The 19,167-nt window shown below is 41.4% G+C and overlaps 1 protein-coding gene across 1 annotated transcript in view; it reads right to left on the reverse strand.

The window, feature by feature from the left end:
* Positions 1 to 19,167, reverse strand: part of gria1a (glutamate receptor, ionotropic, AMPA 1a) — a 71,988-nt gene that overhangs the window by 32,837 nt on the left and 19,984 nt on the right. Inside the window, 7 exon segments of the mRNA XM_034121429.1 lie at positions 4,251 to 4,361; positions 5,297 to 5,401; positions 6,355 to 6,522; positions 7,049 to 7,207; positions 9,981 to 10,034; positions 14,385 to 14,569; positions 18,224 to 18,463. Of these exon segments, the coding sequence (XP_033977320.1) occupies positions 4,251 to 4,361; positions 5,297 to 5,401; positions 6,355 to 6,522; positions 7,049 to 7,207; positions 9,981 to 10,034; positions 14,385 to 14,569; positions 18,224 to 18,463 (1,022 nt within the window).

The following is a 19,167-nucleotide window of genomic DNA, read 5'->3' on the forward strand; positions in this document are numbered from 1 at the left end:
ATGATTACGGCGTCATTGCCTCATTGAAAGGAGGGTTGATAATATGAAGCAGGTTGTGAGGATACGGGGGAATTGTACGGTGTTATTAAAGCTGAAAAGACAAAGCATCTGAGAACAAGAAGTGTGTGTGTGTGTGTGTGTGTTTGAGCAATGTATATGGTGAAGAAGACATTTTTTTGGCCCTCTGCTCCAGGGCCAGGCTGTTCTTCCTGTCACATCCTTCATCTGTACATCTCACACTGATTGGGTGTCTTCCTGCTGACATAACACCTGGGGCCCCGCTTTATTTGAAGAAAGATCTATTTCATATAGAATACCTGTCAACTCAATCTACAAGCACTCTGATAGGCCTCAATTCCAACAAGTTGTTATGTGTGCCTGCTCTTAACTAAGGCTGTGCTGAGCCGAGCAAATCCTGCCGTCAGATTTTATCAGGGTCTAGAGATGTGGGGGTGGGTCGGGGGTTCCTCTGTGTGTTACAGTTATCTGGGTTCTCCTGCTCTTTATGGTTGAGGGGAAGGTAATCATTGTTACACATGGAAACCTGAGGCCCATTGGCAGGGAAACGGCACCCCAGGGAGACGGTGGTGGGAAAGGCTGGTGTGCAGCGCTTTTGACAGGGTATGCACTTGCACTGGCAGCCACAGACTAAGTCAGATACACATACACACGTATGCACGCTCTCAAAAACACGCGCTTGAACACACACACATAGATGCCTGACATGGCATAGAAGGTCCTCCAGGACTCATTCTCATTGGTCCGCACAGAACCGCTGAGATCTGCTGTTACTCGACCATGGTGGATATAAAACAGACACAAGAACACCTTTCAGACACACATTACAAAATCTAAATATACACAAAATTATAAAACAATCAGACCACTGCCAAAGCAAATGGTGCATTCACCTACACCTCGGATGGTCCAATTTCCCGAGTTGGAAGGTTGTTATTTCGTTTTTAGGAGCTTTAAATGGTAATGCGGCAACAACTTTGATGTTACAAATTCATTAAGTATTATTGTATTGGTTAGAGAGGCTTACCAAATGTTGGATGTCTGTTTAAAGTTGTTTTTCTGACATGGGGATGTCCAGGTGAATATTCATATTCAGGATAACCTTTTCCAATTATTTCGTCACCACATAAACGCAGCACAAATCCTGTTTCTAAATAATAACGAAAGTGAAACATGATACACATATCTGTCCCGTTGTTTGGATACACATCAACATGTAATGGGTCCTTCACTGGCCCATGCAACACCATGCCGCCAAGATTCATGAATATCGTGCTTGTAGTTTTTCCGTGATCATGCTGATAGCCAAACAGACCAACAAATTATGATTTTTTGCCGTTGGAAAAATGTAAAATGTAAACCTATATCATTCCTCTGAGACCCATTTTAAACACAACATACAGTACGAGAACGCAAAAATTACGTAATGTGCTTATAAATGCTACTACTCCTTGCTGAAAGCATTTTACAATACCTGCACTTATTTGTAGTATCTGCACACGGCGAGTATGCCAATAATAACCAACTACTTGCATGCTAACACTAAATCTTGAAATTCCAGCCATGGCCTGGTTTTAGTGTAAAGCCATGATGGTGGAGACACTAAGCTCCAGTGCTCCATTAAACATGCTCTGCTTCACTCCTCCAGATCTCCTGGTAACACCGGCCTGGACTGTGTGCACAGGCTGGGACAGCAAGGATTCTGGGAAAGCACAAAGTGAGACCTTCGAATTGGCACAACAACACGGTCTCTGAAGCAACGAATCAGCGAGCACAAAAGTTATACGGTGTAAAAACTCTTCTGCTACCCTGCTGCCAAATAACTGTTCACACCTTATCTCTTCTCTTAGCTTCCAAGACTGGGAACCAATGTATCTTCCTTGAGAAGGGGACACTGATAGGAGATTATGTCAGAGTTATTTTAGGTCCGTTCTTTATGAAGACCGCAATCTTCGGGTTGTAAATGAGGATGTTCACATTTGTTTTAATGAGATGCCAAAAGACTACATGTCAAGTTTTGCAAAGTACACCCAATGCTCTACATCTGCTCTTTACATCTGTATTCCTGGAGTACTCCTTCATCAACACCAGCTGTTGTTCCCCAGGTGTTAGTCTGTATTTAAAATCATGTTAAACTGGTCTTCATTAGAACCGTTTAATTCAATTACTTATTATTATTTGTTTTAACCTCTCTCCTGGTCAGCAAACCATTTTTTATGCAATAGCTAGTACATACTGTATATGTGGATTATTTATGATTATTTATGAATAACTTAACCTTTCTAAAAATACCCCTATGGTGTGGTGGCCTTTTGAAGTACTATTTGCATAAGAACTTATTCATCCTGGCAAAATGGTTTGTCTTGCGAGTATTATTATACAAATGATTTCCTAAACGCACTTTTAGACTTTTAAAATGTTGTTAAATCAGGTATTATCGAACGAGTGGAAACTATGTAGCTCATCTTTAATTAGCCCAAATTCAAAAATAATAGTGCTTAATTACTACTGCAGCCATTTTAGCTCCAATTCGTTCACACTTGTGCATTCTTTTTCCCCTATGTCTGAAATAAAATGAGGGTTATATATTTTGATCCACTTGGGTGCTTGTATTAACAGTGTGTTTGGTATGACATGAACGCAGCGTTGCCAGATGATTCTCTTTGTCACAATATATTGTTGATATGCACATTCCATCACCTCCCACAGACCTTCATCCGGAGAGCTGTGAGCTTTGTTCTTAAAGGGAAGCACATAGTTGAAATGGTTTAGCCCATTAACCCCCACAGTGGAGATCAGCCTCCTAGACCTGGAGTCTGCTGCAGAATTCCAATTCTTTTTACACATTTCATTCATGCATTCCACATCTGCCTCAAGTCCCACAAAATAACATGGTGGCAGTGATCCGAAGAGATAAAAGACATTTCCACTTGAAAAAATACCGGGAGCACAAAAAAAGCGTAGGGCTGAGCTCCAGGCTTCACACACATGGAGTATTCTCTGATATTACATTTCCAACAATATGAACATCCTGTACCTGCATACAATCTGTATTATCCCCTATTGCATACGAGGAAGGTATTGCCAGGTATGTTCCTATCTTTTGAGAAAATGTCATGTTCACCTAGCTGCTATAGGAGCTGGTCTGATTGAATCGTTGCTGCCCTATTCTCAAATCCTACCTTATTCACAGACCCCTGAGGCTCTATGTCTGCAATGTAGGTGAGGACAGTAAACATAACCTGCCAATGGGAAAAGCTGAGCCAAATTAAATTAAAATAACATAATAACACGGGGGGCTAAAAGATGATGGGCATGTTGACACTTCATCGCCTCAGAAATAAGTGTTCCTAGTTGATAATTAGTATTGTTTAAGTACTATCACAATGTTGAGTGGACACTGAACACATTTAAAGGGGGCTCTATTATGCTCATTTTCAGATGTCATAATCAGATGTTGTTATTCTAAAAAGTGGTTTAAAGTCCAAAGACTCATGAGGGAAGTCTTAAAACAGGTTTAAATATCCTAATTCTGGGAATTGAAAAGAAAAGTGGTTTAAAGGTCAAAGATGTAACAGTAAAACAGGGGAACATGTGTTGTCTGGGGATGCAACATGGATGAAAGAGAAGGATGAAAGGAATATATAAAAGTTAGAAAACTGTCAAAAGAACTATAATTTCACAGGAAGACTAGGGGAAGAGGAATGTGAGAATTCGGTTCGGGATATTGTCAGATATCTGGAACAAACCAGAAATCATGTTTTATTATCATTGCTTTTGAATGTTTCTAGTGTGCTTTATGCTCTTAATGTCTTTCATTTTTGTTAAGCACTTTGAATTGCCTTGTGTTGAAAAGTGCTATATAAATAAACTTGCCTTGCCTTGCCTCTAAATGCACAACATAAGCATGATATGGCACATTTAAACACATCTTAAATATGTACAGGCAAACGCTGCAAGTCTGTAAGCCAGTGTCCTCAAGATAAGATTATTGTGTTGTACTTGGAAATGGATGTAATTGTGATTCTGTGCAGGCACAAGTTGGCAAGGGAAGGAAGGGAGGAAGATACAATCACGGATGTCAGCCCAATTCTCTCAGGGGCATGAACCTTTAGGAACTCTATCATTAAAGAAAATGAAAAAATGTTACCATGCCTTTCTCCGTCTGGGACTGAGCCATTTTACCAGCCCCCATCCTCCCCATAATCCCTCAAAGTCTCTATTTTGCTTACCAGGATCGTGGTGACTATGTAAGTCCTGTTCTGCAGGCCGTACGTTTCGTTGCTGCCTCTCACAAAGCTGGCAGTAGTCACATACTTCTCATCTTCATTCCAGTAGCCAACCTGAGACAAAGGATGATGTCAAAATGTCAGAGATTGACCAATAGGAGGAAAATAAAAGTTATTCAATATGGCTCCTAATCAAAAATGTACGTAAAAAAGCTTTTAGTATAATTTCTTAAGATATTTGACACACTTAGAACAAACCTTCTAAGACATGAAAGTGTATCTAAATATATTTGAAGGGAAGTAGCATAAATTCATGTCTCTGTTTTCAGCTTAAAGCATAAATAGGATTAATGATATGATCATTATCACCGCCAGACTTAAGCCTAGGGGGATCATCTGTTCTGTTATGTGTGTTATCTGTCTGTCGATCTGTCTAACAGCTATTAAAAAACGAACGGAATTTTGATACAGTCATTTACTGCTGACTCCTCACTGCTTTTAACCAGCCGGTACGGACTGTAAGTGTTAACCAACTGCTACAGTAGAAAAAGGCATTCACAGCAAAAAGGCTAAAAACAACCATTACATGTTGGGCTTTGTTATGTCTAAAAAACTGACAACCACAGAAAACGTTGGTCTCATTTTGAACAGAAGCATCTGCAGATCAATTCCATACCCTATATGTAATGATCTCCTTGAGTAACACCAATAGAATTGAACAAAATCCCTGCTTTTTGTTATCTTTGACGCCATCTTGACTGTAAAGGAGTTGTGGAGGGACAATTGAGTGTGACTGCGTGCACTTTTTTAGTACAAAAAAGGTACAATTTCACTTCAATGTGTATAGGAGTAAGTCCCCTAATAAATGCCTAAATATCTGCCACTAAAGAACTTTTTACTCATAAATTGTCTTTCAGAAAAAGGCTATTGAATACTTCTGTAAGGACCTTAAATGAACCACAGAGTATTCCACTAATACACTTGCAGGTTCTAACAGAGTCCTTGAGCAGCAATAATAATGCTTAATTGACATTTTGCTACAGACTTACCTTCTTTGGTCCAGAGGGGGCCAGTTCCATGACGCTAACAGTGTAGTTGGTTCTGCGGCCTTTCTCATTGAACTGAATGTGACCGGTCAATCCATCTATACGCACCTGCAATACAATTACAAATATTGAATAAGTTACAAACACAGGCTTTCCCGGCAGATGGGTGAATAATGGCTGCCGTGAAGCATGATATTCGTTCCATTCATTTTCTCCTTGTCCACGCAGGCAGCAAGACTTTGCATGTCACGCTTACTGTACACGCGATGCATGTTAAGCATAGCTCTCCTGTGTTTGTATAGTATTCATTTGTGAAAGTCTACAGCTCCCACTCCCAGGGGAAGTGAATGACAGACGGTGTGCGTGTATGTTTACAGTGCAGTGTGTTTGTCTTGGCTGTGTGATGGAGTTAATTGAGCGAACACGGCTTCAATCTCCAGTCCGTCCGCAGGCAGATGGCTAGATTGACACTGAGGAGGCCACCGCGCAGCCACTCTGCAGACTGAGCCTCGGGCTGCACACACGCTTACAGCACACTAACACATATGCCCTCACAAACATGCATTTATTATACATCCATACTTAACGTAAATGGTCTTCTGGAGTACGTAAACAACATACTCCATTGTGTTTTTAATTGGCAACTTCATTCCTGCATAGGCTTTTAAAAAATGCTATTTAAAATATAATAAAATAATAACGGTCCTTGTTCCTCGATATGCATACAATTACATGCATGAGTGTCTCAATGAGACAACACAAAGTCTCAAGGCCAGCCCAACATTTCTATTTCCGTCGCCAAAAATTACATTTCTAAACTCAATTTCTGGTGTCATATTCCATGATGATCACGGCTGAGTGTTATTGCCTGCAGGTTTTGTTTACTAGCCATGATGTCACATTTGATACTGCAGAGCTCTGCTATGACTTAATGTGAACTTTACACGACAGAATGAGACCTAATTTGTTCAGCCAGCCCCAACTCAGGAGCCGTTAGCCAATGTGCCACTCAGGAATTTGCACAAGTGTGTGTGAGTTTATGTCTATGTATGCGCACAGACCTGCTGCAAGGCTCTCTGGATGTCTATGCCCTGTCCCCAGGGAGCTGGCGGGTTGGCAAGACACTCTCCAGCGTTGCCCCGGCGAGAGATGTCTATCCTCTGTCTCCGCAGGTTCTGGAAGGCCGTGGACATGACTTTCACGCCGTCATATGTTAGAGCGCCCGTGTACTGTAAAGAGAGAGCAGGCGAATGAAACGGAAGCATTTATAAAGACTCGCTGAAGAAAATTATTTCACAAATTGAGTTTCCCCAAGCTATGCTTGTACACCAAAGGACTTAATTGCTATTTTTTCCTGTCTTTTTATATTTAAAAAAAACACACACAGACAGTTGGAATCAATCCTCTATCTCAGCTCGTTGGACAGTTGTTATGGTTGAAAATCAATAATCATTTAGCAGCCTTACTCAGACAGGATTATCTGTCCACCAAATGTAATAGAAACACTTTCACAGCTTTTGCAATATACTGCTGAGAGTCACAAACAAACTAACTGACAGGGGAAATAACAAGTAATTGTCCAAGGTAACCATAACTTCACAGAGAAAACGTAATCATTCAGCTCTTAATAAAAGACCATCATGATTTATTTTTCCTTCAACCTGACATCTTGTGCTGCATTACCACTTCTTACACAAAAGCTTCTAAGACAAACAAAGGTAAATAAATCAAGGACAGATAAGAGAGCAGTAGTACTTTGAGTCCACTCTTGCGCATTTTGGAGTCTTTGTTGTCAAACTCCTGCCACTGCTGGACCACACGGCTGATGGTGGGCTCGGAGTTGTTGACCAGCTGGAAGCCCGTGATGTTCGCCCCGCCTTTCCTCAGGTCAGTCAGGTCGATGTCCAGGAAACCCTGAGACAGGAAGTGCACAGGATAGAAGGTTGAATATGAACAAACAGGTGGTAAAAGAGATTAAGGTATATGTTAAGAAAATTAGCTTTTTAGTTGGCAAACACATATTTAGAGGATCTAACTAAAGCAGTGGACATTGAACATTACCAAATATGTCACTAAGTCAGTAGTTCCAAACCTTTTTTAGACCTAAGCTGTCAATTAAGGTCTCCCTTGAAAAAGTAATCTATGACCTCAAGGGACCAATCTGGTTAAATAAAGGTTTGAAATGAAATGATTGCAGCTTCTTGCCGCCGTGTACAAATACCTCACCATTTGTGTGTCAGAAACCTGTTTTATCTTCTTCCTATGTATTCAAAGGCACATTAAGTGTACCTTAAAACCAATGTAAAGCTCAACTAGAAGTATGTGGTGGGTCTGAATTCACTGAAACCAATACAGCCTTATTATTATGCTGTATGCAACAATTCTGGGCATCAACCTCTCTAAAAAACATATTGATCAGGTGTCACAGCGTAAACATGTTTCTAAGACAAAGGTTTGAAAATGGCAGCCACAGTGCTGAAGAAACGGCAAGCGGACAAAGCTTGTCCATAAGAGGAGAATGAGTCTGGGATTGAATTGAGTCGAGGAGGAGGGGCAAGGTTTGAATATTGTGTTTGCAAACCGTTACCGACATTTCCTAATGAACCAATGGAGAACGGATGGGATCTTAGGAAAAAAACATATTTATGCTGCTTTCTTTTTGCAGACCTCACTTTGACATGTTATGTTTTGTGAAACTGTGGTTGACTTTAACCGCACAATCATTTTCAAATTGAAAGAAAATGTGCAATCCTATGGTGATGCTTCATTTCACGAGCAGGAAGAGGTTGAGAACCAGTGGTCTAGGTGCACCTGGCATAAGTGGGTAACTCTGCAGAATGCATAAACATCGTAGTTCGTGATATTCAGTCTACCATCAATGGTTAATGGCATAATGAAAACGGCAAATTATTCTTTTCCACTTAGAGAGGTTATCCAATCGAGTATACCTCCACCCTGTCTTTCCTGAGGGGCAGGAGACAGAAAATAGAGAACCTAATTTCATGGCTGTGTTCAGTCCGGAGCTAATCTTTGAAAGACTGAGTCTTCATATGCTGCTGATGGAAATGGCACAATCAAAAAGCCTTATATGCTATGGGAACAATGTAGGGCAGTGCCGGGGGCAGAGCACGAAGGAGAAAGAAGCGATTTGCTGTAATGGTATCTCCTCCATGTATTTCCCCCCTGACTATTATGTGGAGAAAGCTGTTTTTCAGAGCGGGAGAAAGGCAGCATCGGTCTCTCAGCAGGCTGCCTGTCAGCGTGGGGAGAAGACGAGGCAGGCGAGAGGGAGCGGGTGGGAGGAGAGAACAGAGCAGCGGAGGGGGAGAGAAGATTTGTCGGTGATTTTACAGCAAAGTTTTTGACTGATGAAAGGAGAAGGTGTCTCTCAGGTGTTCCTCCTGCTCACCAGGCTTCTGTCTGACAAAACATAGCTTACCATTGTTTCTTTTTCTACTTTGTTCTCCTTTTCATGTCACTTAGAGCTTCGCCGCTCTCTTGGCCATATGTCTCTCTCAAACTGTAGCTTGTTTACTTTCTCTGATCTTCACATCCACACAAACACATCAAGTCTAAGAGAAGTGGTCGACTGAAGCATAAAGATCATCGTGTTTCATGCCCTTTTGGTTTTTGACATGGTCTCAGGCTACAGGAGACAAACGCAAGCAATGACGAGGGGCAGTCCCATCCCCCCCCCATCTACTCACCAAACCTAATCTACCTGTGTGTTGCCACACGTCGATATTTTCTCAGCTGAGCAGACAGACTAGTGTCTTTTTTCTGCTCCATGTATGAGCTAATGCAGTGTAGCGAGCTGAAGAGGTTACTATAGAAACTAGCTTTTGCCAACACTGGATATTGCGTAGGGGTATTTCTGACAAATATTTTATCAGCATTTTCCTTTCTGTATTGCTCTATCATTCTTGTTTTTTCAGAGAAACGCAGCTGCAGACACAAGGAAGTATATTAGGAAGAATTCCCGAAAAAGTGTAAGGACAAACATTTGAATGGGCCCATTAGAAAAGACTGTGGCCACTTTGCGTATCAGCTGTTATCACCGTCAGAGCCTTATCGCTCAAAATTAAATCTGGCAAACTGGCCAGACAAGAGAGATTGAGCCAATCTAAAATTCCCGCAGTGAGAAATTGTTCAAGACAGCAGCTGCATATTAATGCTGATCATTCTACAGCTTCGGGTGATGTCAATTTTCGCTTCATTTGGTTGCATTTAGTGAGCCTGAGCCGACTGGGTCTACGCACCATTTGCCCTGAGAAAATGGCAGCAGACAAAAAGAGCTAATGGATATAAGCTTGCATACATTCACTGCCTGACCTTTGTCTGTCAGTGTGAGGACGCATAGATTCCTGACTGTCACACCTTTGTGCTTTACGCTAGTCTTCTACTCTGCTGCAGTTATGTCTGCAAGGATTGACGGTCCAATGAAAAGAATATATGAAGTAGCTGAAGGAGGAAAATGGGATAAGAAAAACGACATAAAACCACATCGTTTTAGGCAAAGTTATTGGGCATATGCAAGTATATTAAAGCGGTGATAAAGAACTTTTAAAGGCCACATTTAATAGCAATGCAAGTTTATTCATTGAGGCATGAAAGAAGGTAGACAAGTAAGTGGAACATTTTCAAACATTTAAAAAAGAAATGTGATGATGTACTGATGATTTCTTACCAGGTTAGCCAGGATGTAGTGGTAGCTCTTTGCATTCTTGCCTTGTTCGACGATCTGAAAGGCAAGGTCAGAGGAGACACAGACAATAAAATGCCTGTCACACACAAAAAAAAACCCACTGTTGGTATGTGTGTATAACTAAGAGAGAGGGGCTTTGACAGTGTCTCAAAAGAATACCTGTTTGAGTGCAGTCTTTAACTTTGTCAAGGACGGACAGAAAGTATAAGTTCACAATACATCATGGAAAAGAGACTAAAGCGCTTCACCTTGGAAAGAATAAAAGGTGAGCAATTTATTAAAGATCAGCTTCAATCTATGAGTCAAAAAGTTCACACAACATACTCCATATAATAAAAGTCATAGAGGTAGCTTCTGAAGTTTGTTATATAAAACAACAATGAAACAAAAGTAATGCCCTTTCCTCTCCTCCTTCCTGTCAACTCTTCTCTTAATTCTTCCATTCCTCTTTTCCTTCTCCCCTACTCTTTTTTATTTCCTGCTTTTTTCTCTTTCCCTCTCCCCTCTTCTCGTCTCTCCCCTCCCCTCCCCTCATTTCCTTTTTCTCCTTTTTAGTTTGACTCCTTTCTCTCCCCCCATTCCCTTCTCTTTTATGGTCCCTTGTCTCCTCCTCTCTGCTCTTAATTCCCCCCTCGTTCCTCTCTTCAGTAACTATACAAATGAAGGTAATACAATAATAACACTTTGTAGATTGATCCATAAGGACAAACTCTGTATTGCTCCCACTATAGCAGCGCATTAGACTCCTTCTGTTCTTACCTTTCACAATAAAAGCCCTAGACATACACTCCATCGTTCCTTAGCAAAAAGCATCCAGCTAAGAGGCTACTCGACAAATAGCTTACTGTAGAAATCCCCAGGTAGCAGAACAACTTGAGACATGTTAACGGTGGAAACATTACCAGGCAAATGGGAGGCAAAGAAGAGGAAGCCATTTTGCCATTTAAAATATTACAGTATTATGTGTGATCACAAATAAAGGCGATTTGCACAGCAAAACAAAACTGCGCTGACAATTTGAAAAGCAAGAAAATACAGTTCAAATGACTGAGTTTAAAGCAATGAATAAATTCATGAATATTCAACCCGTTAATGAATGTAAAGTGCACATTACACTTCACATCCTCTAGGGCTATACGTGACATAGTAGTATGATGTATAATGCTCTATTATGTACCATATTAGCTTCCCTCCTCCTCCATCTGTTTTGAATATTTCCCCCTGAATGCTCTCATTTCATCTTGGATCTAATATCTAAATAACGTACAATATGCAAGTGTCCTGGAACTCCACCATACAATAATACCTATAAATGTTTAAGTCTGTCATTGCTGAACTGTGCCTACGTCTCTCCTCTGCCCATGCTGCTGTCATTCTCTGACTGCAGGCGTCACAGGTCAGCTCTGGAGGTCAGGGCACTTTGAAGATCACAGTGATAGGTGTGTACTTTAGTAAGATTTGGGTGGGATTGCTAACTTTGCTCTTAACTTTAATAGTTTCCAGGCCCGCTTCCACACATTGTGGATTTGTATAGACTATTAGACTATGGACTTATGGATTTATAGTACACAAAATGGGTACAAACATGTGGCGTAAGATTTGAAGAAAAGAAATCTGCTGGTGCAACTGTGTAGCTGGCCTGTGCCTAAATAAAGAGCTGGCTGTACTGTGAGACACATGCCGGTGTGTGTGTATGTGTCATCACAGCATACAGGGCAGCCACAGGAAACAAGGCAGAGTGAGCAGCACTTATTCAAAGCCACGCACCATCCAACTAATAGCCTTGGGACAGTGGATAAGGAGCTCATTCCACCGTCTCTGTTCAGGCATCATGCTTGACCTCACACATTTTTCACTCCTCTCCTTCTCTGTGAGCATTTTCCCCTCGCCTACACTTGGGGGAAGTGTACTGATTTGTTTGTGTGTTATGTGTGTGTCTAATGATGCTGTAGGTCACGACAGAAGGTGGCATTTGTTATTAATGGTGACCCCAGCACAAGGTGGGCCCTGCGGACGAGCCCCGGGCAAGGAAATAAAACTGAAGGGAAGGGGAAGAGACACACACCCGCGGTGACACCAATACACTCGACACCTGGGGGAGAACACACATTACTGCCACAGTGGACCGCCAAACTGAAATGTTTTGGAAGGAAGGAGCTTTTTAATTATCCATGCAGATTTGAAGAGTCATTTAGAGTTCAGCCCCAAGAGAATGGGTCAATTTTCTTTTTCTCTGTGTTGGAAAACACACTCTAAACGTTTTTGAGGTAGCTCTTCTGTCACGATGAATGTTCTCTAAGGAGGCTACATCAACATTCAGTTTATGTGAGGGGCCGCCCTGAGGGAAACTGTCAGTGACATTATCGTAGGAGAATCTGTGTACTGTATGAGATGAATGAGATGAACACAGATGGGAGTATAAAGGGCAGCACAAGAGGCAGAGGTGCTGTGTGTGTGTTCCTCAATATAAGGATGCACAGGCAGGGCAGTGTGGAGGCAGAGAGCAGATGTGGGTGATTGATGGTGGACGTCTGAATGGAGAGCTTCTCAGGCTCAGCACCTGTAAACTGGTGAGAACTGATGCAATAACCTTAACTGTAGACACCGGGCCATCAATAACATTCACACACAGCCTACACATACTGTACAGATGGGGACTGTGTGTGTGTTTGTGTGTGTGCTATGAGCATCATTAAAGAGTATGTGTTTGTGTTTCTTTACTTGTGAAAAACAATGTAGTGAAACGGAAGAAAAATCTCACTGATCAGTCGTATATTATACAAGTGACACCAATACAAATATGACAAATGTGAAGATATTTCTGGGGATACAATTGCCTGTATGCACACAGCAGCAGACATTTTGACCTGTTTCTTGATAATTGATTGTCCTAGTAAGCAAAGGCAGTGAGCCAACATGCAAAAGAGGCCTGAAACAAGCACCAAAATGTATGCTTTATTAATTACATCTGTGAGTTTCCAGCCATAGCATGCCAGGAAAAGATCTATAATCCCAATAGAACATTTACGCTGAATATTTCTGAAACAACTGATTTCAGATAGAAGGAGGGTAAATACAGGTTTCCCATATAGCTGGAAAGTCAAGTGTCCCCAGCAGTTTACATTTTTTGAGCTAGCTAGCTTATTAAGGTGTAAGGTTGACTTTTAATACTTCAGTTGACTCGTTCCAACGACTGCACCTAAGAGAGGTTGGTTAGCTGGTTGACTACATGCAAGATATTGTGTATAAAGACTAAGGCTAAAGCTACGTAGCCTATCTCTGGCAAAAACAGTCAGCCTCACCATATGAAAACTGTTATTTTGTTGTGCCCCATTTGGCTTTGTAGCTAGCATATTTGTTGTATTTTCAAACAACAGGTTCTAATTTCACGTGAACAATATTATTTTAGGTTGACGACTTCAGTACAGTTACTGTATGCTAACTACTATATATGTATATGTAAGTCTGGGTGGGATTGCTAACTTTGCTCTTAACTTTAATAGTTTCCAGGCCCGCTTCCACACATTGTGGATTTGTATAGACTATTAGACTATGGAGTTATGGATTTGCCTTCTAAGAAAACATGATTACGAAGGTAGTATCGTGGGAACTAAGCTGGTTGCCAGACATGCTAACGATTTCAGCACACATCAGAGCAGACAGACATTGTTTAATCAATTCATAAATGATAACTTTTGGTTTTGGAAAGGCTACAAAAATACAATGTCATCCCAAATATTTACATGCTGATTATTATTGTTATGAGAGCTACATTGCTTCAATGTGTAGGATCATCTAAAGCCTGACACACCTGCTATGCACAGTTACGGTTGCTAAACTGTGATTGGGTAATCTCTGATTGAGGGCGAGGTTTAGCGAATAGTCAGTTGTGATGCCAAGATCCATTTCCTTTCAGTTCAGTTCAGAGTTGAGTAAGTGATGATCCTATCACAGAGGAACTGCCGACTCTAAAGGCCAAAGCTATGTTATTTATGTATCCTGTCCTTGAAGCTCCAGGAGACTAAACACCACGGCAGACCACCAACCGAACCCCACTTTCCATTTATATACCCTTCTTTCCCTTTCTGCCTCCCTCCTTTGTTCATCTGATTGAAACATGCAACCCTCTGAAGTGTATATTTTAAATGTGCATAAAAAGTTGTTGCCATTCAACATTCAAGGTCATTACTCAATTTATAAGAAGCTTGATATGTGTGCAAAAACGAAAATTCACGGACAGTTTAAAATGTCTAGTTGTGTCTAATGCTTGCATGCAGTATGATTTTATTATTTTATGAGGTTGCAGCATTTCAGCTAGAATTGCATTACGTATTGGATACAATTACATAATCCGCTCTGATTGCAAAACAGAAAAAAGCTTTTTACCTCTTTGAGGATGCCAGTGAGCCTCTCGGTTTCACAATCGATGATAATCTGGCCCTCCTTCCTCTTGTCCAAATCCTGGAAAACTTTCAAAAAGGAGGCCTCTGTCATGGTCTCCACATTGACCGAGGTCACAAGCCAGTTCCTCTCCGCTGCTGTGTCCAGAACCTTCTGCAGCACAGACAGTCCTATAAGAAGAGGAGAGAAAGCTGAATTGTGAGTGCTTTATTAGCAAAAGTTCTGCAAATAACGGCTGAAAAGTGATGAATGAATAGTTTGTATTCTACCGAGAGGGATCCATAAGTATCATCAATTATGTGCAGGTTAATCTTATACAGTGTGCAGATTGCATTATGAGTTGAATGATGAATTAAAAAAATGTTGGAACAAAACAGGAGTTGTGAAGAACTGCTTCCAATAAGCGTATCCATCAGAACCTCCCCTGTAGCCTCGGTGATAAAGTATAACGAGCGGGACAGTCCATTAAGCACGCTGACACGTGCAGGTGTGATTTTCCAGTTCTTACAGTGCCCGGCTTAATAATCACCCTTTTCACACTAACCAATAATCAGCCCGTGCATCATTGCAGAAAACACACTCACAGCCATCTTCACATCCTCCAAGCACCAATTACAGGTGGTGTTACTCAGTAATGCCGTTGCGGAGACACTCTAACATCATAGAGGCTGATGTAGAGCAGCCAATGAGCTATAGGCTTATGTTAAGACAGGAAATAAAAGGCGATTAGGGAACACATTGATCTTGAGCTCTGATTTACAATCTGACTCAGTGTTGTACTCCTTTGCTGCTGGCGGTGGACCAATCAGATTCCTCTCAAGCTGGCAGCGGAAGTGTTTCCACAGAGTAAATAAAGTAATGCCACCCGCAGCAGACTGGCACACGTTACCCAAATGAATTACAGCAATTACAAAAACTAACACATGATGTAGCTGAATTTGTTTTTCCACCACTAATCTGGCAAATGCTGTAAAAGCCATCGTGGGCCTACACAAAATGTGTTTTGTACATCCTCCATGCTTGTTTGTTCATGTTCATACAGGCAGTTCATACAGGCATTTGATGCACATTGAGTAAATGTAAATATGGCTTATCCACAGTGACACAGAGCCTGTCAAAAGAAGAATGAGACAGGCAGTCAGCTCCTGAAAGATGATTGCCTGGCCTTATTAAAATGCACACCAGCTGCTCTCCAGGCAATTCGTGCTGCCTATTTGACACCAGGTCATTAAGAGATATAAAAAATGGGAGTTGTTTCACCTCCACATATGACAGCTATACGGTACATGTAAATACATTAGACAACCGCAAAGAATGATGTATAAAAATGGGAATAGAGACGAATAGCCCCTTTCATGGTGTCTATCCAATCACTGCTGCATAAGAGTGAATAATTGTAGACCTTGGAGCTGACTGATTCAGTAGGAGCTGTGCAACTGATGACAGGCATGGGAAGACAGGGGGCAGTTTAACATGGCCCTGAATAAGGCCAGTGTGTCCTGAGGAGAATAGACAACTGTCTTCAAATGGAGCGTGAGTATAGGCTTCAGGACCATGGACAGCACCTTGCTGTAAAATCGGAGCCAACAGTTTGGAAAGAAAACTATTTGCCACAAAGCAATTCACTTCCTTATCTCTTCTCACTTTTGTAATTATCTTGCTTCTTTCCTAAAGTCTTTGTGTGGGTATTTATTTGTTAATCTGCATTATGTACATAATGTTCCGGCCTGTGAGCAAGACAATCTCAAATTAATTCTTGAATCTCATTAATGCTTCCAGCTAAAAATGTTCAGCACAATGTTATCAGTGTGGCTGGACTATTACATTTCTTATCTTTGCTTATCTTGCATCTATTCTCCATGCCTTGCTTGCATTTTCACAGTTTCAGTCTCACTGTGTTTGCATTGAATAATCCTCTTTTCCAATGTATCTATCTGCAGATGCCCTCCTATGAATCAGAGGCAACCTGACAGTGTGGCTCGTGAGACTGGCCCAGGTAGAAAGGGTCCTCTGAAGGAATCCTGGAAGGAAATAATATAATGGAATCTGCCTGTCACAAGAACCCTTTCTGGCCGGAGGCAATACACAGAGACCTGGGCACGAGGCAAATGAAAGTAGATAACATAACACTTTCAGGAAACCATTTCCTGAATATTGTTTATGGTATGTTTAATGGGATATCAAATTTGTTTTCCTGTTCTTGGCTTTTGAAAATAAAAATAAGGAGAACTTTTATTAGCGGATGCTGAGCGGTAAGATAGCAGGAAATATTAAACATTGGCAAGTATTAGGAAAGTGACCCTGCATATGGGATATTTATAGAACATATCTAATAAAACTGTATTAGACCAGATACTAGAAAGGGCTGGACATTTTATACTACAATAGTTAGAAAATATTTGGAAGAAGCAGAAACATACATACTGTATATAACAGACAAACATGATTTTTCTTAACGGCTTAAAATAACCCTGTATGAAGGGTGACTACAGCGTAGTATCCAGGCAACAGAGGACTACTGATATGGATTCCATTGGCTCCATCCCACCACTCAATCACACAGGGGTGACCCTTCACACACACACACATACACACATGCTACCAAACAGTAAGTGAGTGGGTAATGAAGGGATCACAGAAGATAAAAGAAATCGGCGGGACATGTGTTATGCTCCGGCCGTCATGAATCAATAGGACGAGACCACTGTGAAATCTCCCCTGTCACTGCTTGATCTCTGCAGAGTGACACGATGGATTCTGTCTTTTAAAGCTGACGAAAGCCTGCTTATGTCTCCCAAGTCAAAATCGTGGGAGTGGATAAAAGTTGAGCAAAGTGTTCAGACAGCAGAATGCTTTAGGGTGCACAAAACACCTTTCACAGTCATGCTCTGAAACCCACAACACCTGGGACAGATGGCAAGGCATTATGGGAAGGGTATGGCTGATTGGCTCGAGAGGGGAAGGCGAGGAGGAGGCTGACATGTGTGCTGGTTTATTTCTGAGAAGGATTGTACGCTACAGCACTTTTTTGTGACCGTAGCAACAGAGCCGAGGACTTCTCCACGAGGAGCTCAGTCTTTTGTTCCATTGTGTGATTTATCTGCCAGTCAGTGCGGGTCAATGTTTCTTTTCTGTGTTCTCCGCCTGCACAGAGATGGTGGTCTGAATTACATGTTCTGATGGCCGCTCATTGCTGCACAATGGCTACGATTGACCCCATTGCTGTCGCCATGGCAATATGAAGACGGCTAATGGTGGATGGTATAATGACCGGTTTCGCCTGTGACCGTGTTCTTGTGCGTGTGCTTGGAATTACTTTCAAAGGACGACATGCCGGAAGGAAAACTGTCGATATTCAGACATGATTGAGGATCATCGTACAATTGAAAACCTTCATATGAAATATTTGACAGTACAAGTTGCCCACATCAGGGTCATTTCCTTTTCATATTGTTCTTTTGTTATGGTTTCAAAAACTGATGTCAATCCTGCCCTTGGAGCGGCTGTCACACATGCTGCGAGGAACTCTGGATGAGTTAGTTAGAAACTGGTCCCCAATTACACCGTACATGAAGGAAGAATGGTCAAGTGTTATAATTGTGGGAGTAAATATAACATGATAAGTGCGCACACATGAGTACTAGGTTGCTACTGTTGCTGTTTGCCTGTTTTTGTCATTGATAGTTGTTATTGTTTTGTGGGTTTTATTATGTGTTGTTGTGTTGTCCCTAATGTTTTTTGTATTGTCTCACCTGAAAATCCCAAAAACATAAAGGTTTCTATTAAAATGTCTCGTTTAAAATTAAAATAAAATGATTTCCTACCTGAGTCTGAACTGTACATGTAGACAAACTTGTTCCACCCGTAGTGGTCGATCACTCCCACCAGAGCGTCCTGGAGCTCGGGTCTCAGCTGGATGACAAACTGGTTGGCCGTCTCGATGGGGAAGGACGGCGTGACGAAGCAGACGTGCAGCGCTCCGCAGAAGGACATGAGCATGTTGACCGTCTTCCTGTCATACAGGCCGATGATGGCGTACACACCTTTGGAGAACTGGGAGCAAACTGCCGGAGAAAAGAAAATACAGGGGGAAGTTAGTCTCTGGAGAGGACTATGAAATATAAGTATCAACTCCTGTTCAACACAATTGAATAAATACTATTGCTACTTTAGTACACAACAAATGTTATAATAATCTAAGTATTCATACAGAGCTTCATACAGCTGATTTAAATGCATGTAATATATATTCTATGTTGGCTTTTAATGATTATACTTATAACTAAAAGGGGACTTTCAGGGTGCTAACCTCTGCCAAGTCAATGCTCTATTGTTGAAAGTGAAGAATAATCAGTGCAGTTGACCCATGTTTTGCATACGCTCCAAAATGTAAGAGGTGGTGCTTCATGAAGCCAAGTTTCAAGAAATTCTCGCCATTATTTTTTTTGTTTTTCAGAAAGCTGCTGACAAACAAACAGACACATAAACCAATCTGAAAAGATCATTTAAGGAGTTAATTATGCTCTAAAGATTGCCTCTTGTGGGAGAGACAAAAGCACATTGGATTAAAGGTAGGGTAGGTAAGAATGGAGAAACCAGCTCAAGTAAACTAGAATTTTAAAGTACACAACCGAAAAAAATCTGCCCCTTCCTTCAGACTTCCTTACAGAGCTCCTCCTCCAACACACACGCACGCGCACATGACCAATGAAGGTACGAGATAAGTTTGTGCAAGAGATGGAATGCTGACAGGCAGGTAGGCCATCCA

The sequence above is a fragment of the Trematomus bernacchii genome, unplaced genomic scaffold (assembly GCF_902827165.1).
Source record: "Trematomus bernacchii unplaced genomic scaffold, fTreBer1.1, whole genome shotgun sequence".
Classification (NCBI taxonomy): Eukaryota; Metazoa; Chordata; class Actinopteri; order Perciformes; family Nototheniidae; genus Trematomus; species Trematomus bernacchii.